The 21,041-nt window shown below is 41.1% G+C and overlaps 1 protein-coding gene across 5 annotated transcripts in view; it reads right to left on the bottom strand.

Annotated features, from left to right (window-relative positions):
• Usp4 (ubiquitin specific peptidase 4) overlaps nt 1-21,041 on the bottom strand; it is a 48,963-nt gene that overhangs the window by 4,822 nt on the left and 23,100 nt on the right. For 3 of the 5 annotated variants that reach the window (XM_076867828.2, XM_076867829.2, XM_076867830.2), the window contains 11 exons: nt 20,438-20,555; nt 17,037-17,210; nt 14,981-15,139; nt 13,781-14,005; nt 12,322-12,405; nt 11,631-11,725; nt 8,387-8,578; nt 7,158-7,246; nt 4,046-4,270; nt 1,085-1,155; nt 304-422 (listed from right to left, as the gene is read on the bottom strand). In XM_076867828.2, coding sequence (XP_076723943.2) covers nt 304-422; nt 1,085-1,155; nt 4,046-4,270; nt 7,158-7,246; nt 8,387-8,578; nt 11,631-11,725; nt 12,322-12,405; nt 13,781-14,005; nt 14,981-15,139; nt 17,037-17,210; nt 20,438-20,555 — 1,551 coding nt within the window. Of the gene's footprint in view, nt 1-303; nt 423-1,084; nt 1,156-4,045; nt 4,271-7,157; nt 7,247-8,386; nt 8,579-11,630; nt 11,726-12,321; nt 12,406-13,780; nt 14,006-14,980; nt 15,140-17,036; nt 17,211-20,437; nt 20,556-21,041 lie in introns of those variants that run through there. The other 2 variants (XM_076867831.2, XM_076867832.2) reach the window with 2 other exon arrangements.

Genomic DNA, 21,041 nt, shown 5'->3' with positions numbered 1-21,041 from the left:
TAGTCTGGAAAACACAACCCAAACAGAAGGGCTATGTTATAGGGCCGGCCATGTGAAAAAGTGGCATGTGCACGTAAAAGATTTTTTTTTAAATTTTTTTTTTGTTTTAGGTGGACACAATATCTTTATTTATTTGTATGTGGTGCTGAGGATCGAACCCAGTGCCTCACGCATGCCAGGCCAGCGCGCTACCACTTGAGCCATATCCCCAGCCCCAGTAAAAGGTTTTGGGTACAGATACCAGCAGGTCTCAGATTTTGGAGCACAGAAGTGCCCCTGCCCTTAGAGTGAGAAGGTACATACCAGGGGTCATGCTCCCCAAGGGTCTCCATGGTGGTGAAGAGTTCAATGCAGTCTCTCAGGGCCACTGCAGTCTTCTTCTTCTTCTGAGGCTGCAGCATGCTCATGTGCTTGTCGTAGGCCTATAAGAAAAAACTGATAGTTCTGCAGGGGAAACAAGATCTTACTGAGTCAAAATATAAAGGCCTATGAGAGGCTCTTCCTGAAATATACTACACTTTCTGGAGCCTCTGAATATGAAATGATGAAATCTTAGGTGCTGACTCCTTCTTCCCCGCAGTACTGGGATTAAATCCAGGGACATTCTACTACTAAGTTATATCCCCAGCCCTTATTTTTATTTTGTGACAGAGTCTTGTTAAGCTGCCCAGGCTAGCCTCGAATTTGTGATCCTACTGCCTCAGCTCCCAAATCACTGGGATTATAGGCATGGGCTACTCAGCCTGGCTTTATCCTTGGTCTTAAATATGCTGGCTGGGTGCAGTGGCAAATGCCTGCAATCCTAGGATCTCAGGAGGCTGAGAAAAGAGGATCACAAGTTCTAGGCCAAGCTGGGCAATTTAGCAAGCCCTTGTATCAAAATAAAAATGAAACAAAATGAAAAGGGCTCAGTAGTACAGCACTCCTAAATTCAATCCCCAGTAACACCATAAAAGAAAAACAAACAAAAAAAACACACCTTGTTAAACTACTGTCCAACTGGTAAGAACATAAGACTATAGCTAATACACTTCCAGAGCAGAAACTAGCATGTATTTCTGACCATGAACCCCTAGAGACCTACCTCAGATTCTTGTTCATCATAGTAAAGGCTCCGGGTTTCACTGTCCCAGTCGATGGCCAGTGTGGATCGAGCTGCAGGGGGGACCAAAGTGTCATTCATTGCAAAATGGCCAGCAACAGGAGAGGCTCTCCAAGTGACCAAAGGGAGAAGGGCCTCACTGAGGCAGCAGCAACACTGCTCATTCACCAATGTCGACTGTCAAGAATAAGGGCCGAGGGGCTGGGATTGTGGCTCAGTGGCAGAGCACTTGCCTCGCACATATGAGGCACTGGGTTTGATCCTCAGCATCACTTATAAATAAATTTTAAAAAATGAATGTATTGTGTCCATTTACAACTTAAAAAAAAAGAAAGAATAAGGGCTGAACTTGGACCAGCCCTTCCAAACCCCAACCCCTCAAAGCCTTTGGCACATCAGTGCTACAGATAGGTTCCAAAGACACAGGCAGAGGAGAGAGGACCCTGAGACAGAAAACAAAGTCACCTACACTGTCCCCAGCTTACTGCCTACAGACAGACTCCAGGCTACTGTTTGGGGGAAAGAGGGACAAAGTAGGGGAAACTGAATTGAGGAATCAAAGATTGAAGCTTGAGGAGATGGCTAGAATCTGAAAGGTTCTATACTACAGAGGATGAAGTTGCAGAGATGACAGAAGTACAGATAGCTAGAGACATCCAAAAATATCTCAATGATGCTTTTTTTTTAAATAGAAATAAGGGGGGAGAAGATATACATTCAATCAGTAGATATATGAAAAAATGTTCAACATCTCTAGTAATTAGAGAAATGTAAATCAAAACTACTCATTTGAGATTTCATCTCATACCAGGCAGAATGGCAGTTATTAAGAATACAGAGAAGGATTGGGGTTGTAGGGTAGGGTGGTAGGGTGCCTGCCTAGCATGTATGAGGCACTGAATTCAATTCTCAGAACTACATAAATAAAGTAAAGGTATTGTGTCTATCTACAACTAAAAAAAAAAAAAAAAAAAAAAAAAAAGAATACAGACAATAGGGGGTATGTAATGTGGGGTTGTGGCTCAGCAGTAGAGCACTTGCCTAGCATGTGTGAGGCCCTGGGTTCGATTCTCAGCACCACATAAAAACAAATAAATAAAATAAAGGTATTGTGTCCCACTACACCTAAAAAATATTAAAAAAAAAAAATACAGACAACAATAAATGTCGGTGAGGATGTAGAGGAACAGGCACACTCATACAATGCTAGTGTCCGCAAACTATGCAACTAATCTGGAAAGCAGTATGGAGATTCCTTAGAAAACTTGAAATGGAACCACAATTTGACCCAGCTATCTCACTCCTTGGTGTATACCCAAAGGACTTAGAAACTGTGGTATATAATGGAATATTACTCAGCATTAAAAGAGAATAAAATTATGGCATTTGCAGGTAAATGGATGGAGTTGGAGAATATCATGCTAAGCGAAGTAAGTCAATCCCAAAAACCCAAAGGCCGGAAAAGTGGATGCTGATCCATTGGGGCTGGGGGCTGGGGGTGGGATGGGGTAGGTGTGACATGGGAAAAATGGAGGAAGTCTGGGCAAAGGGGAGGGAGGTGGGGAGGGGATATAGGGGCAGGAAAGATGGTAGAATGAAATGGACATCATTACCCGAGATACATGTATGACTGCACATATGGTGTGACCCTAATCGTGTACAGCCAGAGAAATGAAAAGCTGTGTTGCAATTATGTACAATGAATCAAAATGCATTCTGCTGTCATATACACCTAATTAATTTATAAAAAAAAATAAATAAGGGGGGGTTGGTATCTAATTCAGTAGCAGAGTACTTGCCTAGCATGTGTGAGGCCCTGGGTTCAATCCCCAGTTTGTTAAAAAAAAGTTAAAAGAAAGCCTGGTGCAGCAGTGCACGCCTGTAATCCCAACGCCTCAGGAGGCTGAGACAGGAGGATTGAGAGTTCCAAGTCAGTTTTAGCAATGGTGAGGTGCTATCCAACTCAGTGAGACTGTCTCTAAATAAAATACAAAATAAAGCTGGGGATGTGGCTCAGTAGCTGAGTGCTTCTGAGTTCAATCCCTGGTACGAACCCCCCAAAAAATTAAAATTAAAAGGAGATATAACTAATAAAAAAGAATCAAAGGAAGGAAGGAAGGAAGCAAACTAGTTAGCTAGTTCAAGGACATCTAGTTAACCAGTCAATTTATTTCCCAATGAAGGAAGCCCAAAGGCATGGTAGCTCCCCTCCATAACCATGGAGGCATCACAAACATTGTAGATACCTCTCTCCATCTGTATAGCAGTCCCATTACAGGCTCCAAACAATGGAGAGTCTACTCGAGCCATGACTATCTTATACAGAGGATCATATTTTGTGATCATTTTCTGGATCAAAAAGAAGTATGCAGTCAGGCATGGTAGCACACGACTGTAATCCCAACAATTCGGGAGGCTGAAGTAGGAGGATCACAAATTCAATGCTAGCCTAGGTAACTTAGCTAGAAAATGTCTCAAAATAAAATAAAATTAAAAGGGCTAAGAATGTGTCAGAGTACACCTGATTTCAACCCCCACTACTACAAAAAATTAAAAAATAAAAGAACTGTGGTTGTAGCTCCGTAGCTTCATCCCCCATGAGTATTTATTTAATTATTCATTCTGAATTGTTTTAGTTTGGGGAAATGATGCTACCAAGAGTGGAAACAGAAGTACCACTGATCCACAGCAAAGGTTCTACAGCAATAATGGGAATAACTAGAGACCTGCTTCCTTCTGAGGTCATTAAGGACTGAAGATAAAAGCATAAAGGGGGAAGAGGATGGTTGCTGAAAATGTCCTTAGAGGCAAAGATCACACAGGTGTCTGCTCCCAGAGCCAAAGACTGTGAAAGCCCAACGCTGTGGGTGTCAAGAGCAAGGATTTTTCAAATAGATCCCACGTCCCCAAAACCCAGGTTGAAAAGTCAGAGAAAGTACTTACAGTTGAGTTTGAGTAGTTTTCCATCAGTTGCAAGTGAATTTATGTCAGCTGTTCCATAGGAGTTCACAAGACTGAAGGTAAAAAGTCTTTTGGGGCAGGGTTGGCCCTTGACCTTTTGAGTAGTCTCATTGGGGTCACCTCCTAGCTCATCTTCCCCACTGCCTTCTGTTTCTGAAAGCTGTTCTTTGCCTTCTTCCTGATGCTCCATTTCTTCTTCATCATCTCCTGTAATACAAATGAAAATAACACAGATTTTATGTCACCATTTCAATGTTAAAATTTTTATTTGAAACCTGTGATGATGTTTCCTTAAAGATTTTGCTCTGTGTATGTGAAACTACATCTACTCCTTTGCACTTACCAGGCATTTGAGTTCACGTGTGACCCTCTCTGGGAAAGAGACAAGATGAGCAGGGTAGACACTTCTTCCATGATAAGGAAGTAGAGACCCAGAGAACTTAAATGAATCTCCCAGAGCAACAAAGTGATCCAGCAGTCCTGTCATTCTAAACAGAGCCCTACAACACTTGGTAGTCTACTGGACTTCACACCATGTGTTCTCACTCTTTCAACTTCATCATTAGGTCCACAGAGAGAAAAGTACTAAAATGAGATTCATGCTCAATGCTTAAGAAGACTGTACATTAAGAAATACAATTTAAGGGCTGGGGCTATAGCTCAGCTGATAGAATGCTTGCTTCGCATGCACAAGGATCTGGGTTCAAACCCCAGCACCACAAAACAAACAAACAAACAAACAAAAAAAGCAAACAAACAAGCAAAAAAACCAAAAAACCCTCAAGAAATACAATTCAAGGGGCTGGGGTTGCAGCTCAGTGGTAGAGTGCTTGCCTAGCATGTGAGGCCCTGGGTTCAGTCCTCAGCACCACTTATAATTCAGGAGTCAATGTTCAAATACTATAATGAACACAAATATTAAGCAAAAGTATTCAGTTCCTCTATAAAAAACATGCTGAATGTTAAAATGGAGCCTTGTGGTCATTTTTAACATCAATTCTCACTTTCTAGGACTGTGTGTACCTCACAAAAATCTGGGCATTTGGATCTGCTATTGAGAATTTATACCATTAACTTGGAGATCATTTTTGTTTTACAGAAATAAAGTCACTGGTTCACCTAATTTCCCACAAAAAGAGTGACAACTACAATACAGATCAGACATAGCTCCTTGATTAGACATGGACTACTTTTCAGCCCTTGGCCTCTGAGTTTCCTTCAATAAGCCCATCATATTGCTTTTCTGACTGATTTCTTTTCTTCCAAAAGCAGGAGCTTCCTAGAGTCGGCCATCATCTGTGGCTTCCTGGGTAAACAGAAAGAAATGCCCAGGAGAGCCTGTCTCTGCCTTCTGATTGGCCAAGGTATGTATCTTCCCTAGGGATCAAAGGCTCACCATCCAAGCTAAATGCAACAGCTGTGTCAATAAAAGTCAGGGCACAGAGGCAGTTACAGTGATGAGTAAATACCCACATTGTACTCCCAACAGAAGAGAATTCAAATCCTGACTCTGCTTCATGACCTCAGCAAGTCCTCAATCCTTTAGGCTCGGTGTGCCTGAGGTAAAACTCAACTTAAAGAGCCCCCAGGTTAGCCTCAAGAAACTCTCTTTGGGCTGGGGTAGCTCAGTGGTATAGCACTTGCCTCACATGCATGAGGCCCTGGGTTCCATCCTTGGCACCACATAAAAATTAATAAATAAAAATAAAGATATTGTGTCCATCTACAACTAAAAAATATTAAAAAAAAAAAAAAAAAAAGAACCTCTGTTTACCATGAGTATGACGCCTTTGAAAAAGAGGGAAAGCTGGCCAGCTACTCTGGAGGTTGAAGCATGAAAATCCCAAGTTTATGGCCAGATTGGGCAATTCAGTTAAGACCTTACCTCAAAAGCTAAAGGAGCCAAGAGACTTCGCACAAGTTCCCACGAGTGATCTCTGAGGAATCTCAGAGGCACAAGGTCAATTTTGACCAAATAGGTCTTAAACACCTGGCAGGAGAGTATAGCCTAAACACAGTCCTACATGGATATTTAAAAGGAAAAACAATGTTTTGTTTTTTAATGTAACTTAAGATATACACTTGTGTCAGCCCTAGAAAAGTAAGTAAAGCTGGAGACTATGTGTGGGAGTGCCCAATAATAATAACAAAGATTGTAGAGTTGCAAGTATGTCCTAATTTGACCCTGATCTCATAGACGTACAAATCTTCCTAGTCTCCTACATTGATAAACTCCATCTGTTTTTTCACTGATATGATTATGAGTTACTATATTCATGGTTTTCAGAGACTGACTAAAATACTAAAAGTAATGCTTTGTTGTCCTGATTATTATTGTCTTAGCATGACCCCTGACTGGCATATGCTTGTCCAGTCACCTGCCATTAGCCAATGTGAACCTCTAAACTTCTCTGATGCTAAATACCCTTAACTGTCCATGCCCCATCTAATACAGAACAGGAAGTGACTTGGAGATGTTGTCACCCATTTTTCCATAGAAATGGAATGTAGAAATTAACAGAGAAGAAATGTAACAGAGGTTCACTTTATGCTTTGAATATAGCTCTTGCTGCTCTGCCACTGCAACTTATTTTTTAAAATGGACATGTTTCTTTCTCTTCTTCTCTCCCTGCAACTCCCTAATCTCAGGGGAAAAAGAATGACCCTTCCCATTTTAGATAGATTTATCTGTCCTTGAGTACACATTCACTATAGGAAGGAAGTAATCCAGACTTTGGCAAAGGTACCAGAAGATCTCAAAAATAACTAACAACCAAATTAACAAGTGAATTACAACTCCAACAGAAGACACTTGGAATGTAGCCTTTGATTCACCTCTTTAAAAGCCCCCTGTTCCTGCTGATGGGCAGAATCATAGCCTCTGGGACAGGAGACCCTGCATTTCTCCTTTCCGAGCAGAAAACTTTTTTTCCCTTTTCTCAAAAAAAAGGTCTCTGACTCAAATTAAATTAAAAATAAAAAGGGCTAGAAATGTAGCTCAGTAGTAAAATGGCCCTGGATTCAATTCCCAATACCAAAAAGAAAAAGAGAAATCTGGTTAGTCTCAGTCCCCCAGTGCGGGGGAAACACTTACCTTCACAGCTGCCCCTGGAGCCATTGCAAGCCCCAGGCTCCAAGGGCGAGAGGCTAAACTCATCAGGCAAAGGCTGTTTTATATAGCGGCTTTAAAAAATAAAAACAAGAAAACATTGTTAGTTTTAACATTTAACTATTTTTCTTCACTATGCACCTAAGTAGTAGTTCATAATTTATTTTCATTTTTATTATTATTGTTATTTTATTTTTTGGTACTGGGGATTTAACCTAGAGATGCTCTATTACTGAGCTACACCCACACCCCTTTTTTATTAAGTTGCTCAGGCTGACCTCAAATTTGTGATCCTTTTGCCTCAGCCTCCCACATAGCTAAGACTACAGGCCAGTATCACACACGGAGCCAGTAGTTCATAACTGATATATTCTGCTATTCGTAAAACAATTTACAGAAATAAAAATGCTTTAAAAACATGTAATGGCACAATACATTTTAATCTATCAACAATTCTATAAAGAATGTCTGCTTCTTAGGCGAAATGGCACAAACCTGTAATCCCAGTGGCTCAGGAGGCTGAAGCAGGAGATCACAAGTTCAAAATCTGTCTCAGTAATTTAGTGAGGTCCCAAACAACTTATCAAGACCCAGTCTCAAAATAAAAAATTAAAAAGGGGATGGAGATGTGGCTCAGGGTTTAAGCACCCTGGGTTCAATTCCCAGTACCCCCCACCACCAAAAAAAAGTCTGCTTCTTCTATGAATGTCATGTGGGACCATGATTTTTTCAACTATTTCCCAGTAATGCAAATGATCAGGTTTGGAATAATAGTGGAGCACTTCAGAAAAAATATTCAAAAACAAAATGGCATCAGAGCATTAGCATTCCTAACACAGGTAACTGACATGATTCCAAGGCCCAGAGCCTTAAGTGCCCAGGTTTGTGGTACCTAAATGTTCCAGATGCCACATCCCAAATGACATCTACTCTGGCCCTTCCAGAAGCTGGCACAGAGAATTTCTTTTCTTCTTCTTCTTTATTTTGAGACAAGGTCTTGCTAAGTTGCCCAGGATGGCCTCAAACTTGTTATCCTCCTAACAAAGCCTCCTGATTAGCTGAGATTACAGGTGTGTACTACCACCACACTTAACTATCATCCTTACAGAAGTGAGTACATAAAATCAACCTAGACACTTTATAGGGACTGTCACTACTATTACTAGACTTATCTTGATTTCCAATAACAACCAAATCATATTCCTGCTACCAACCTGATCCGATCACAAACAGCCTGGTACAAAAACTCAAAAGTCAGCTTGTGCTTGGGAACAGAAACCAACAGTGGCCTCCCATATAGTACTGCCCCAGAGGAAGTACTCGATGGTCTAGACTTCCTCTCCCTGAAATAGACTGGAAGCATGACACATTCCGAGCCATCCACGCAGGTGCTGCAGACCTCATACCTGTATCAATCATACAAGAGAGCACTTTCAGCAAACAAGTCCCTGTGAGAACAAACATCTGAGCTGCAGCTATGTGTTGGTCAAGACAATGGTTTCTAGGAAAGAGCATCCTTTAGCAGGAAAGGTAGATAAACCATTTCAGGAGCAACTCCAGAGGCTGGGTCAGGAATCCCACAAAGGATCATCGTCAACATCTATACAACTGGACTTAAGTTCAAGCTCCTTGTCCAACGATAGCTTCAAACTCTGTGCACCTTCAACAGAGACTCAATATGCAAATGATGGCCATTATCTGGACTATTGGGTAAAGGAAGTCAAGTTGATCTTTTGTTACCAAGGACCCTCAGCTTTTTAAACTGAATTCTTGGTGCCCTGCCCTTTAATAAAACCAGGTATAAGGATGTACACAGAATATTAGACAAAAACTCTTCTTTTCAAATGGAGAACTTTAAAAAGATCAATTATTTGCCATCTTTGTTTAAAAACGCTGAAATAAAACAATCATATTTAATGTTAAAAAAATGAGAGATAACCAAAGAAACTGCTAAATCAAATCAATTACTTTAAAAAATGTGTCTGGGCTGAGATTGTGGCTCAGTGGAGGAGCGCTTCCCTAGCACGTGCAAGGCCCTGGGTTCAATCCTCAGCACCACATATAAATAAATAAAGGTATTGTGTCCAACTACAACTAAAAAAAAATAAATATTTTTTTAAAAAAATGTGTTTTACTTAGGGAATACATGGGATTGAGAAGATTTAAGAGATGTTCTGTCCTGGAACAGATGTTACCAAAATTGCTGACAACTGACTATAGAGGGAGATACAAACTTACTGATTCAATTTTTTAAAACTATAACTTCATACAAATTCCCTCCCAGATGCCTGGCAAGTAAACTGTCTACAGTTTATGCAGGAGGAACTCTAAGAACAACTCACAAAAGTGTTCATGATATATTCTAAGTAGGGATCTGTAGTTCATAATGGTTAAGAGCTGGGCCTTGATTTAGGCTGGCCTAGGTTTTCAGCTTCACTGTTGCCATTTTCTGGCTTCAGTGTAACTTCTAAGTTTGTTTACTCAGTGGACAAAAGGATTACCTGCTTTACAAGGCTGTAGAAAGAATTAAGTAATTTAGTAGTATGACACATGACATGCTCAAAAAAACATCACGTTACTATTGGTTTTCTTGGCAATTCATCCCCTCCCCTTCACCCTCCCCTGTATGAGGGACTGAATCACTGAGCTACATCTCCATTTTTTTTTTTTTTTAATTCTTCAGTTGGACACAATATCTTTATTTTATTTATTTATTTTTATGTGGTGCTAAGAAACCAGGGCCTCACACATGCTAGACGAGTGCTCTACCGCTGAGCCACAACCCTAGCCCCTCTTTTTATTTTTTATTTTGAGACAGTCTCTCCTGAAGTTGCTGAGGGTCTAAGTTGCTGAGGCTGGCTGGAACTTAGGATTCTCCTGCCTTGGCCTCCTAAGTCACTGCCACTATATGCATATGGCATCATGCCTGCAAGAGGAGTCATCTTTAAAAGAATTTCTTTTTCTGATAGTTGGCTCTAAAACCCTATGGAAATTCCTTTATTGATGAGATTCTGCCAAGCTCCCTGCAGGGAGATGCACCATTTCTTGTGGGATCAGGTATGTGCAATCACTAGTTTCCAGAACTGAGAGAAATTATGTTAAGGATTTGGAGTCAGCAACAGATATGAATGCTATCTTTCCCATTCCCTGCCCTGTGGCACAGCATGAGCCTTGGCACCCTCCATTTATAATATCAGGAAAATTATCTGTAAGTGGGAAGGCAGTAAATGGAACTAAGATCTTTTATGTATATGTAGTAAAAAAAAAAAAATCATTCTTTTTAGTACAGGTATGGAACCCACGGGCACTCAACCATTGAGTCACATCCTCAGCTCTTTTTATTATTATTATTTTTTTTTATTTTGAGATAGGGGCTCATGAAGTTGCTGAGGTTGGCTTTGAATTCACGATCCTTCTGCCTCAGCCTCCTGAGCCACTGGGATTATAGTCATGTGCCACCACACTCAGTCAAGAACTATTCTTTTAAGAGTGACCAAGATATCATAGGCCCAAATATGTAATGGGAAGTGCTCTCTGCATTCCTGTGTCAAAAACAGCCAAGCCAGGTGCAGTGGTACATGCCTATAATCTCAGTGGCTTGGGAGGCCAAGGCAAGAGAATCGCCAAGTTCAAAGCCAGCCTTTGCAATTTAGCAAGGCCCCAAGCAACTAAGTGAGACCCAATATCTAAATAAAATATTTAAAAAGGGCTGTCCCAGTGGTTAAGCACCCCTGGGTTCAATCTCTGATTAAAAAAAAAAAAAAAAAGTTCTTCAGCAGAGGCAAGTGTCTGAATGAAAGGTAAAGAGGGAAGACCAGCGTAGGCTGTGGTCTAGTCAAGCTTCTCTGAGAGCCACAGGGCAATTTCATGTCCCAACCTACTGCAACTGGGAAATACACACAATTATCTAGAGCAGTCATGAAGCAGCACTTTGGATGGGTGAGACCAGTACACTGTCAACACAGTGATGAGAAAATGGAATCTCAGAGCTTGGAGAATGTCTGAGCTGCCAACTGCTGTTTATTTCTGAAATGGGGATAATGGTACTCTGGCACCAGCCTGAGAGGCACAGCCTACAGCACAGAAAAGCTAAGATCCACCTATAAAATTGCCCTTCTCATATCTTCCCATGGCCCTTCTCACAGTTACAGTTATGACTCTTCTTGAGTGAGGCATCTCTGACAAAAGGACCATCTGTAGTATGAATCAGCACTCTTAAGAAGCAGCAACTAGTGACCAAAGGCTATGTACATGCTGGCAATGCAGCTCAGTAATGCCAGTAGGTACTTATTAGCACTGATGGCTGCCCACAATTCCCTGAATATCCAGATCTTTCCACTGGGGCTTGAAAAAAATGCACACGAACAGACTGCCAGAACTTCGCTGCGGAGACACAAATAAGGAAAAGCCTCTAGAATGTTACCTCTGATCCTGCACCAGAAACTGCTAAGTACTCACACAAAAATGTCATCCCGAGGCATGATGTGGCTTAAACCTTCATCCATTTGGAAAATTTTGTGGAACCGGTGATTATACACATCTGTGACCACCATCTAAGAATCAATAGTAATAGAGAGATTATAGGATGACTCAGGGTACCCCTACATTGCTTAAAACACAGAACAAGGGAAAAAAATGTCCTATTGGAGTGTTATCCCTAAAGAAACTACAATGCAACAAGCCCCACTACTTGGGGCCAAGGTTCAAAGGAGAGCAGTATGGCTCCCTTTTAGTTGCTAGCACTATCCATGCAGGTAACAAGTGCCCTAAAGTAATAGGAATGGTGACAAGTGCTGACCAGAGACTAGCTGTCATCTAGAAGGCTCTGGTGTATTCCACATGGCCTGAAGTCTCCATGCCACTTGAAGCACACAGAGCCCTGTTCCTGGACTACCCCATGATCATGGGTACCATGACCCCCAGTGAAGGAAAGATTGTGTTTCCCAGAGCTGGAAGACACAGTCTTAATTATTGTGTGCATTGTGAGCAAGAACCAGAAGGTGTAAGACATCCAGATACACACCAATAATCACATTTTTGCTGACCAATAACAACTACCCCCAAAAAAAGTAACTACAAGGTTAAACAAATTCCAAAGGACAATGAAATAACCCTAATAGTCTAAGTGCCACTGATCACCCCGCCTTACATTTTCTGCAGCAATGCCAGACAGCCTGGACAGAGCCTCGCACAGGTCAGAGACGGCCCCCATCAGTGGCACAGTCACACGGTACTGCAAAGGGAGAGATGGTCAAGGTAACAGGGGTACTCTATGGGGCAGGGAAATGACTTGGGAGAAGGAAGTATCATTGGGGCAGAGGCCCTTCCAGAGTCAGTAGATGGAGAGGTCAGGGTACAGATAAGTCAGTAGCAAAGCACCAGAAAAAATAGGCAAGTCATCAAGACGAACACCACTCACTCAAGCAACACAGCATGGGAGCTGAGCTTTCTCTTCCCCTTCTAAAGGCTGCTAAACACTTCCCTTCTTTCCCCTGCTCTCTTTTAATTTTTGTGGTGCTGGGGACTGAACCCAAGGGCCTAATCCATGCTAGGCAAGCACTCTACCAATGAGCTATAACCTCAGCCCACACTGCTTTATTTTATTCTTTACTTTCTGGAGTAGTTTACATCTCCTTTTAAAGAATTATTGAAATAATACAAATTGCCATCTGGTCCTATATATCAACTTTATTTAGAGATAGAAACTAAAAGCACACACCTATAATCCCAATGACTCAAAAGAATAGGCAGGAGGATCTCCAGTTCAAGGGTAGTCTGAGCAACTTAGGAAGACCCTGCCTCAAAATTTAAAAAAAAATTGTATTTATTTTTTTAAATTTATTTTTATGTGATGTTGGGGATCAAACACAGTGCTTCATACATGCTAAGCAAGCACTCTACCACTGAACCACAACCCCAGCCCTAAAAACATTTTTTAAAAAGGGGAAAGGAGAGGGCTGGGATTTTGGCTCAGTGGTAGAGGACTTGCCTAGCACATGTGAGGCCCTGGGTTCAATCCTCAGCACCACCTAAAAATAAACAAATAAAATAAAGGGATTGTATCCATCTACAACTAAAAATATATACATATTAAAAAAAGAGCAGGGGAATGTAGCTCTGTGGCAGAGTACCCCTGGGTTCAATCCTCTACTCCAAAAGGAGAAGAGAGAGGAAAAAAGAAACTAAGGAGAAGACTAAGCAATAAATCAGGATGTGAGCAATCAAGAAAACTGAACACTAAGATACTGGTCACACCTCACATCTGGCCTCTTTTTCTGGCCAAGTTCTTCAAGCTAATCTAAGAACAGAATTGACAAAGGAAAGTACCCTGCTTTGGGTTTCTCAACATTCAGATTCAAGGACCACTTAGCAGATTAATCAGGCTATCACAGTGACATGAATAGAACATGGGCAAAAAAGTGATAGAGAATCCCCTAAGACCTTCACAACAGGTCTTGAATGACAAGGGATTACACCAAGGTCTGATAGAAGTCAACAGCATAAACAGAGACAAACCCAAGTTTCCAAAGCAACAGATGAAAACGATCCCACCAGGGCCTGGAGACCACTCACAGAAAGGGGTGTCATGACGATGCAGATTCTATTACCTGAGTTGGTCTGCAGCAAGGGTCAGCAGGAACAAGGAAGACCTCCATTACTCGATCCTTCTTCATGGGTAGTGGAAGAGTTAGGTAGCAAAATGGGTCAAAAGTGACAGAAACCTTAGCACATTCTGGGCAAACCAAAGTAGATTTGAAAAGGCCATGAAAAGTGTCCACAATCACAGAATCATTCCTCAACCTATGATTCTCCCAGGCTTCCTTTGCCACTACCTGGATGAAAAGAGAAGAGATAAGTAGAATATTCTCAACCTCTCAGTCCTTTTTCCCTAATCTAGAACAAGTCATAGCAAATACTGTGAGATATACTGAGAAGTTGTCTATGTAGCCAAGAGCATGTCAAGGCAAGCAAGGCCAGGACTGCTCTTAGCTGTAACATTCACAACAAACACCAGCTCTATGCCCAGTGACATGTTTAATAAGGTGCTGACAGAGAATCTATAGGACACAAGGGGCACTCTGAGTACCATGGGCACAAAGGGCTGACCAGAGCAAGGACTACCTCCTGGGTCCTGTCTTGTCTTTTCTCTCTCCTTCCTTCTTTCATGAATTTTTGCAGTATTGAGGACTGAACCCAGTGGCAGGAGGATTTCAAGTTCAAAGCCAACCTCAGCAACTTAGTGAGGACCTAAGCAACTCAGCAAGACCTTGCCTCAAAATATAAAAAAGGGCTGGGGATGTGCTCAGTGGTTAAGTACCCCTGGGTTCAATCCCCAGATCCAAAAAAAAAAAAAAACAGTTCAAGTTATCCAGGCTACCTCAAACTTGCGATCTTTCTGCCTCAGCATCTCAAGTATCTGGGATTACATGTGTATGCCACTGTATAAACCAGAGATTGACTTTAATAAGAGCGGTTACAATCTTAAGGGTTCACTCTACAATTGTTTTTTTTTTTTTTCAACTACAATTTTCAGAGTGCCCTAGTCTCTAATTAGCCTATGAAATACTAAATAAACTGACTCATTTTTGACATCAGGGCCACCTCCTCAGAAAACAAAAAAGGGAGTATAGTTACCCCTCTTTGACCTGGAATGCATTTCCCTACCAGAGTCCAACCTCCTATCACTATCAACAATGAGAGGCAATGTGAGCCCTGGCACTAACACCCCAAGACCAGAAGATTGTCCCCACAATGTCAATAGGAGGCAACTTTTGGATATTATTATGTAGATTGTTTCAATATCATACCGCATCTGGTCGCCCATTGGCATCCTTTGGCTCCAGGTAAGGTTTCTTCTTTACTCGGTTCAGGTCTTCATGCAATCCATCTAGAATAAAGGCTAACAGCTCCTGAGAGTCTTGTTGTTGGTAGCCAGAAAACTGAGGGGCAAAACGTCCCACTTGGGTCTACAACAAAAGCAACTATATTAGAAGGCATAATATATAAAGAACCAGTGAAGTAGAGAGGCAGTGATTATCAACAACAATTTTAAAGCATTAGCTAGGACATGAGGGAAAACACTACCTACTTGAGTAGCCCAATTAACTCCTAAAGAACCTAACAGAGGTCAATGGTGCCCATCAAAGAGAAGGCTCAGAACAGAGAGCCAGGACAGCCAGGGATTAAGAACCTGGGCTACTACCCTATAATGGAGGTGAGGATCAGCACTCTGAGTAGCCACACCTAAGTACTAAGACAAATCCCTCTCTAATGTCCTTTTCTTTAGTTTAGTCTTAAACTCCAGAACAATGTTAGAAATGATACCTGCATGAGCTAGATGAATTCTCTTGCACATAATAGTACTCATGTGTCTAGATAATTGACTACCCAGTATTGCTCCCCACAAGCAATCCTTGGAATGTGGACACCAATTAGCAGCAACAGCATTACCTAGGGCCTCAGTATAAATGTACATTCTCAGGCCCAACCCCAGACCCATTTAATCAGAAACTCTAGAGATGGGCCCAGCAGTCTGTATTGTAATAACCCTTTTCAGAGATTCTGATGTATACTAAAATCACTATTCTACACCTGTGTTGTCTAATACCATAGCCACTAACTGCATTTGGCTATTCAAATTTAAAAGAATTAAAATTAAATTCAGGGACTTAAGTATAGCTCAGTGGTAGAACGTGTGCCTACCAGGTGCAAGGCCCTGGGTTCAATCGCCTGCACCAAGAGAAAATAAATAAATATAATTTAAAATTCAGTTTCTTGGTTCTGCTAACAGCTCAAGATGCCCAGTGGCACATGAACTAGTGCCTGTTACCAGACAGTGCAGATATAAAATATGAGGAAGTTAAGCTGCTCAAACACCCCCTAAATATCACCTGCCAATTATTTATTTATATTAGCTTAAGCCCAGTGTGTTTCACACAGTTCTAGTTTCTTTATGACTTATTATATAATAATTTACTTCTATTTCCCAGGGATTAATGTGTCCAAGGGGATGAAAGAGAATTAATTTTCAATTTCAACAAGCTACTTGAGATTTTTTTCTTTCTTTCTTTTTCTTTTGTGGTACTGGGAACCCAGGGCCTAACACATATTAGACAAGTGCTCTACCAGTGACCTAAACCCCCAGCCTGAGATTTTCATTTTCTTATTGAGCTAAGATGCTATTTTCTTTTCCTCTTTCTGAATCAAAAACGTGCAAATCTTTTTTTTTACCATGTGCTTCCTGAAAACTCCTTGAACCCCACCAGTGCAGGTTAAGTAGGGTTCCTCAGATTTCAACTTATGGGGACAAGGCACTTTCCCTTAGCAGAGAAGAAGAAAAAGAAAAAAAAACATTTAGGGCTATGGAAAGCCCAAGCTGCTCCAAGGCCCAGTGAAGTTCATCATCTCCTCCCCAAATCTTACTAGCTGAGGGACCTGAGTGAGAACTGCTCCTCACATCACCTTCTGAGAAAATCAACCCAATTCCTAACTGAGGGATGGGGTGGGGATAACTCAGACCACAGGGATATAGGGTTCAGGCGCAGGGATCCTGGGAATAGCCTTCACATAATCCTGGAAGTTAAACTGAATTTTTATGGTCTGGGTTTAGGACACTGAATGTAAACACTGCCACCACAGAATATACTATTCTGAGCAATCAAGTGACTCCTGGGCACCCAGGCTAGATGTGGGCATTAAGGGCACTTAAGTGTTTGCTAAATGACAATAAAGAAGGGTTCAATATTATGGTGCTTTCAGTATTAGATCTCACCTTAATCTCAAATGAAAGTAAAGGGATGCCTCATTACAACACTAAACCACTCTTCTCAAAAAAGGAAAACAGAAATACATAAGTCAGCTTACTTTGAACATTCGAGGTGCCACGTGAGCATCCCTTCCAGACCACATCTGCTTAATGAGCTCTGCATAGGCCTCTGCAATCTCCCCTTTCATGCCCAGAGGATTGTCTCTGTTGATTTCCGCTTCATATTCATTTTTGAGAAAGTAGTCAGTCAGTGGTGCAGTGTTGCTTAGGCACTGAAACAGAATATGATTAGAGCTTACACCTCTTCAAGTGAACATATAGAAACAAGATAAACCAAGTTCCAGGAGCTGGGATTGTGGCTCAGCAGTAGAGCGCTCGCCTAGCATGCTCGTGGCCCTGGGTTTGATCCTCGGCACCACATAAAAATAAATAAATGAAATAAAGGTATTGGGTCCAACTACAACTAAAAAACAATAAACAAAACAAATAAAAGATAAACCAAGTTCTAAAGGGCCACTAAGGGTCAGCCCCAAGAAAATGAAACACTAAGAAGCTTCTTGGGGGCTGACACCCATAAAGCTGAGGGACCACCTCACAGCAAACCTCCTAAGGACATGGTCCTGGAGAGCTCACATGCAGTAACTAAGACTTCATCTCTCAAACAAGGTACTTGGGGATAAAAGCTCAATATTTTATCCAATGGAAGATAATAATATTTAGGATAATAATTTTTCAATGGAAGTGACTGGGAAAATTCCAGTTCTTCATGAGAAGACAAAATATAATTAAGAAAAACACAAATGCCTACTAAAACTTAAATGTCCTAAGGGAAAAAAAACGAGGATAATCAGTATAAAAGCCATAAATAATACCATTATATATGTATATATTAATTTTAACTTCAAATTTTAAAATGGGCACTGCAGCCAGGAGTGGTAGCACATATCTATAATCCCAGTGACTGAGAAGGCTGAGGCATGAGTATTGCAAGTTCAAGTCTAGGCTCAGCAACTTAGTGAGGCCCTAAGTAACTTAGCAAGACCATGTCTCAAAAAAATAAAAAATAAAAAGGGCTGGAGATATAGCTCAGTGGTAATATATCCCTGGGTTCAACCTTTAGTACCAAAAACACAAAAACAAAAACAAACAAACAAAATGTTGGACTAAAAGTGTTTCAGATCTGTTTTTATTTTTATTTTTATATATTTTTTTTTTTTTAATATTTATTTTTTAGTTCTCGGCGGACACAACATCTCTGTTTGTATGTGGTGCTGAGGATCGAACCCGGGCCGCACGCATGCCAGGCGAGCGCGCTACCGCTTGAGCCACATTCCCAGCCCTCAGATCTGTTTTTAAAGACTGGAATATTGAACATGCCTAGTCCAAAAATTTTAAATCCAAAATGCTCTGAAATCTAAAACTTTGTGAGCACTTAAGAAATTTCAGAGCCAGATGTGTGGTATATGCTTATTATCCCAGCTGTTCAGGATGCTGACGAAGGAGGATCACTTGAGATAGAGTATGAGGCCAACCTGGGTAACATAGTGAGAATCTCATAAATAAATAAATAAATCCCCAAAAAATTCTGGAGCAATTTTTTTTTTTTTTAAGTTGTAGTTGGACACAATACCTTTATTTTATTTATTTATTTTTATGTGGTGCTAAGGATCACACCCAGGACCTCAACCATGCTAGGCAAGCACTCTACTGCTGAGCCATAACCCCAGCCCCTGTGGAGCACTTTGGACTGCTCAATTTATATTTACATCTACCGTTATAAAGTTTCTCATTATTATTACCCTAACTCAACAGCTAAATAAAGTGGAAAGTACAAAGAGCTGAGAAAACATATCAATAAAAAGCCAAATCTCAGCCAGTCTTAGTGGCACATGCCTGTAATCCAAGCAACTTTGGAAACTGAGGCAAGAGGATCTCGAGATTGAGGACAGCCCAGGCAAGTTAGCCAGTCTCAAAAAATGAAAAGAGAAGGGCATGTAGCTCAGTGGTAGGGTACCCCTGGGTTCAATCCACAGTACCACCAGGGGGAAAAAGAAAAAAGTAAAACCTCAGGGGTCTTTTCTTTAGTACTAGGCTATTTCGCCACAATGGCGAAAAATTATTTCCAAATCCAAAAATCTTCAAAAAAATAAAAATGAGAATTTTACCTTAAGGCTTGAGTTTTGTACTTGATTTCCGGGAATATATTTTAATATATTTACTCCAGAAGATTATGCCTAATAGGAGTATGTCTGTGTGGCCCTGGATTATACCAGATACACTAACAGCATGATTTCTGGGTCCAGGTAGCTTACTACACCTGTATAGTCCTAGAATAAAAGCTACCACTGAGGAAAGACCAGCAAATGACTTAAGAGAGTGCTGTGGGTTGCATAAAATCATTCCACTGGGCAATTAATCTATCATATCTATATAAAGAAGCTCCCCCAAAATTATGGTTATTGAAGCTCAGGTGAGATTCCATGGTTGGTAGTACTCTGTGCATCATCATTATATATCAGTGCAAGTAAATTCATGTGTCCTGCTTCCATAGAGAACAACAGAAGCTCAACCATTTGGAACCCTCCTGGATTCTGCTCTATTTATTTCTCCCCTTGGCTGATTTTATTATGTAACTTTTCCCTACAATAAAGCATTAACATCGGGCTGGGGATGTGGCTCAAGCGGTAGCACGCTCGCCTGGCATGCGTGAGGCCCGGGGTTCAATCCTCAGCACCACATACAAAAACAAACATGTGTCTGCCGAAAAACTAAAAAAATAAATATTAAAAAAATTCTCTCTCTCTTTAAAAAATTTTAAAAAATAAATAAAGCATTATCATGAATTTAACAGTTTCATATGAATTCTGTAAATACTTCTAGCAAATTATCAAAACTGTGGGTAGTCTCAGGAACCCCCAAATTTGCAGTTGGCATCAGAATTGAGGGCAGTCATTAGAACTGATGCCCTTCTAACTTTGTAGCTGCACCCTAACTCATTGCAACCCATGTTTATCATAGTACTATCACATTATATATGCCTAATAAATATTTGAAGAACAAGTGAGGGTCCAAAGGGAGGATTTTAGGATTTCTCCAGTGACAGGCATGAGGTAAGCATGGGGTCTTTGGTTAAAAAAAAAAGGTAAACCTTCAGTAAGGAATAACTGAGATTGGTACCTGCTGTAAGTCTCCTTATCCTATCAGAGACCAACCAGATAGGTACTTCAAAACTCTTAGGGAGTTCATAACCTAATGGTTAACAAAAATTCAAACTATTTCTATTGTAAAACCAAACACAGAATTGAATAAGACATTCTGGGGCCTCAAACACTGTGGAGGCCATTCTGAACCAACCACTGGGAGTTGTCCTGGCAGAATGCTAAAGCGCTAAAAGTAAACAGGTTGGGGACCCTGAGAAAAGATCCGCTTAGCACTAGCAGACCACTCCCACCCAAGCCTCATGACACCTTGATGTTCAGATGGCAGCTCTCCCCTCTACCTGCAAAGCAGAGTTCATGAAGCAGGTGTTCCCCAGGTTTCCAAGTCCGCAGAGCCCAGGCTGTATATGAGATGATGGGGGCTCCTGACAATTATATGAAGCAGAGAAGCCAGATCCACTGAAAAACACAACCCATATCAGCAATAAAAGGAAGTGTTGCACATATGACCTCAGGATGCCTTTGTGGGCTCCATTGGGGCCTCTAGAACTTGTGTCTGGTATTAACCCCATGATATAAATTCTCTCTACCCACCTCTTCACACCTCCAGACCTGTACCCTGCCCATGACTTGACATGCTAACAGGTTGTAAACATATCCTTAAGAAAAGAAATATATTTGAATTTTTATATCCTTTGAGAAGGCTGTCAGACTACTTCAGGGAAGAACATTCTGGTTACCAAAATCAAAAGCATGCATCTGCCACAGCCCACCAGGCCACACCCAACCTTGACTAAGCCTGAGTTCATGCATACTCCTTCCTCACCTTGTCTATGCTATCTGGAAGGTGGTCCTGAAAGACTTGGAGAAAGGATCCCACAGGGTAAATAGATATGGCTCTTCCACAGCTGAAAATCATCCCCTTATTGCTATCCTAGCATATGG

Source organism: Callospermophilus lateralis, chromosome 10 (assembly GCF_048772815.1).
Source record: "Callospermophilus lateralis isolate mCalLat2 chromosome 10, mCalLat2.hap1, whole genome shotgun sequence".
NCBI lineage: Eukaryota > Metazoa > Chordata > Mammalia > Rodentia > Sciuridae > Callospermophilus > Callospermophilus lateralis.
The sequence above is the reverse complement of the archived record's forward strand: the minus strand, read 5'-3'. Positions and strand labels throughout refer to the sequence as shown.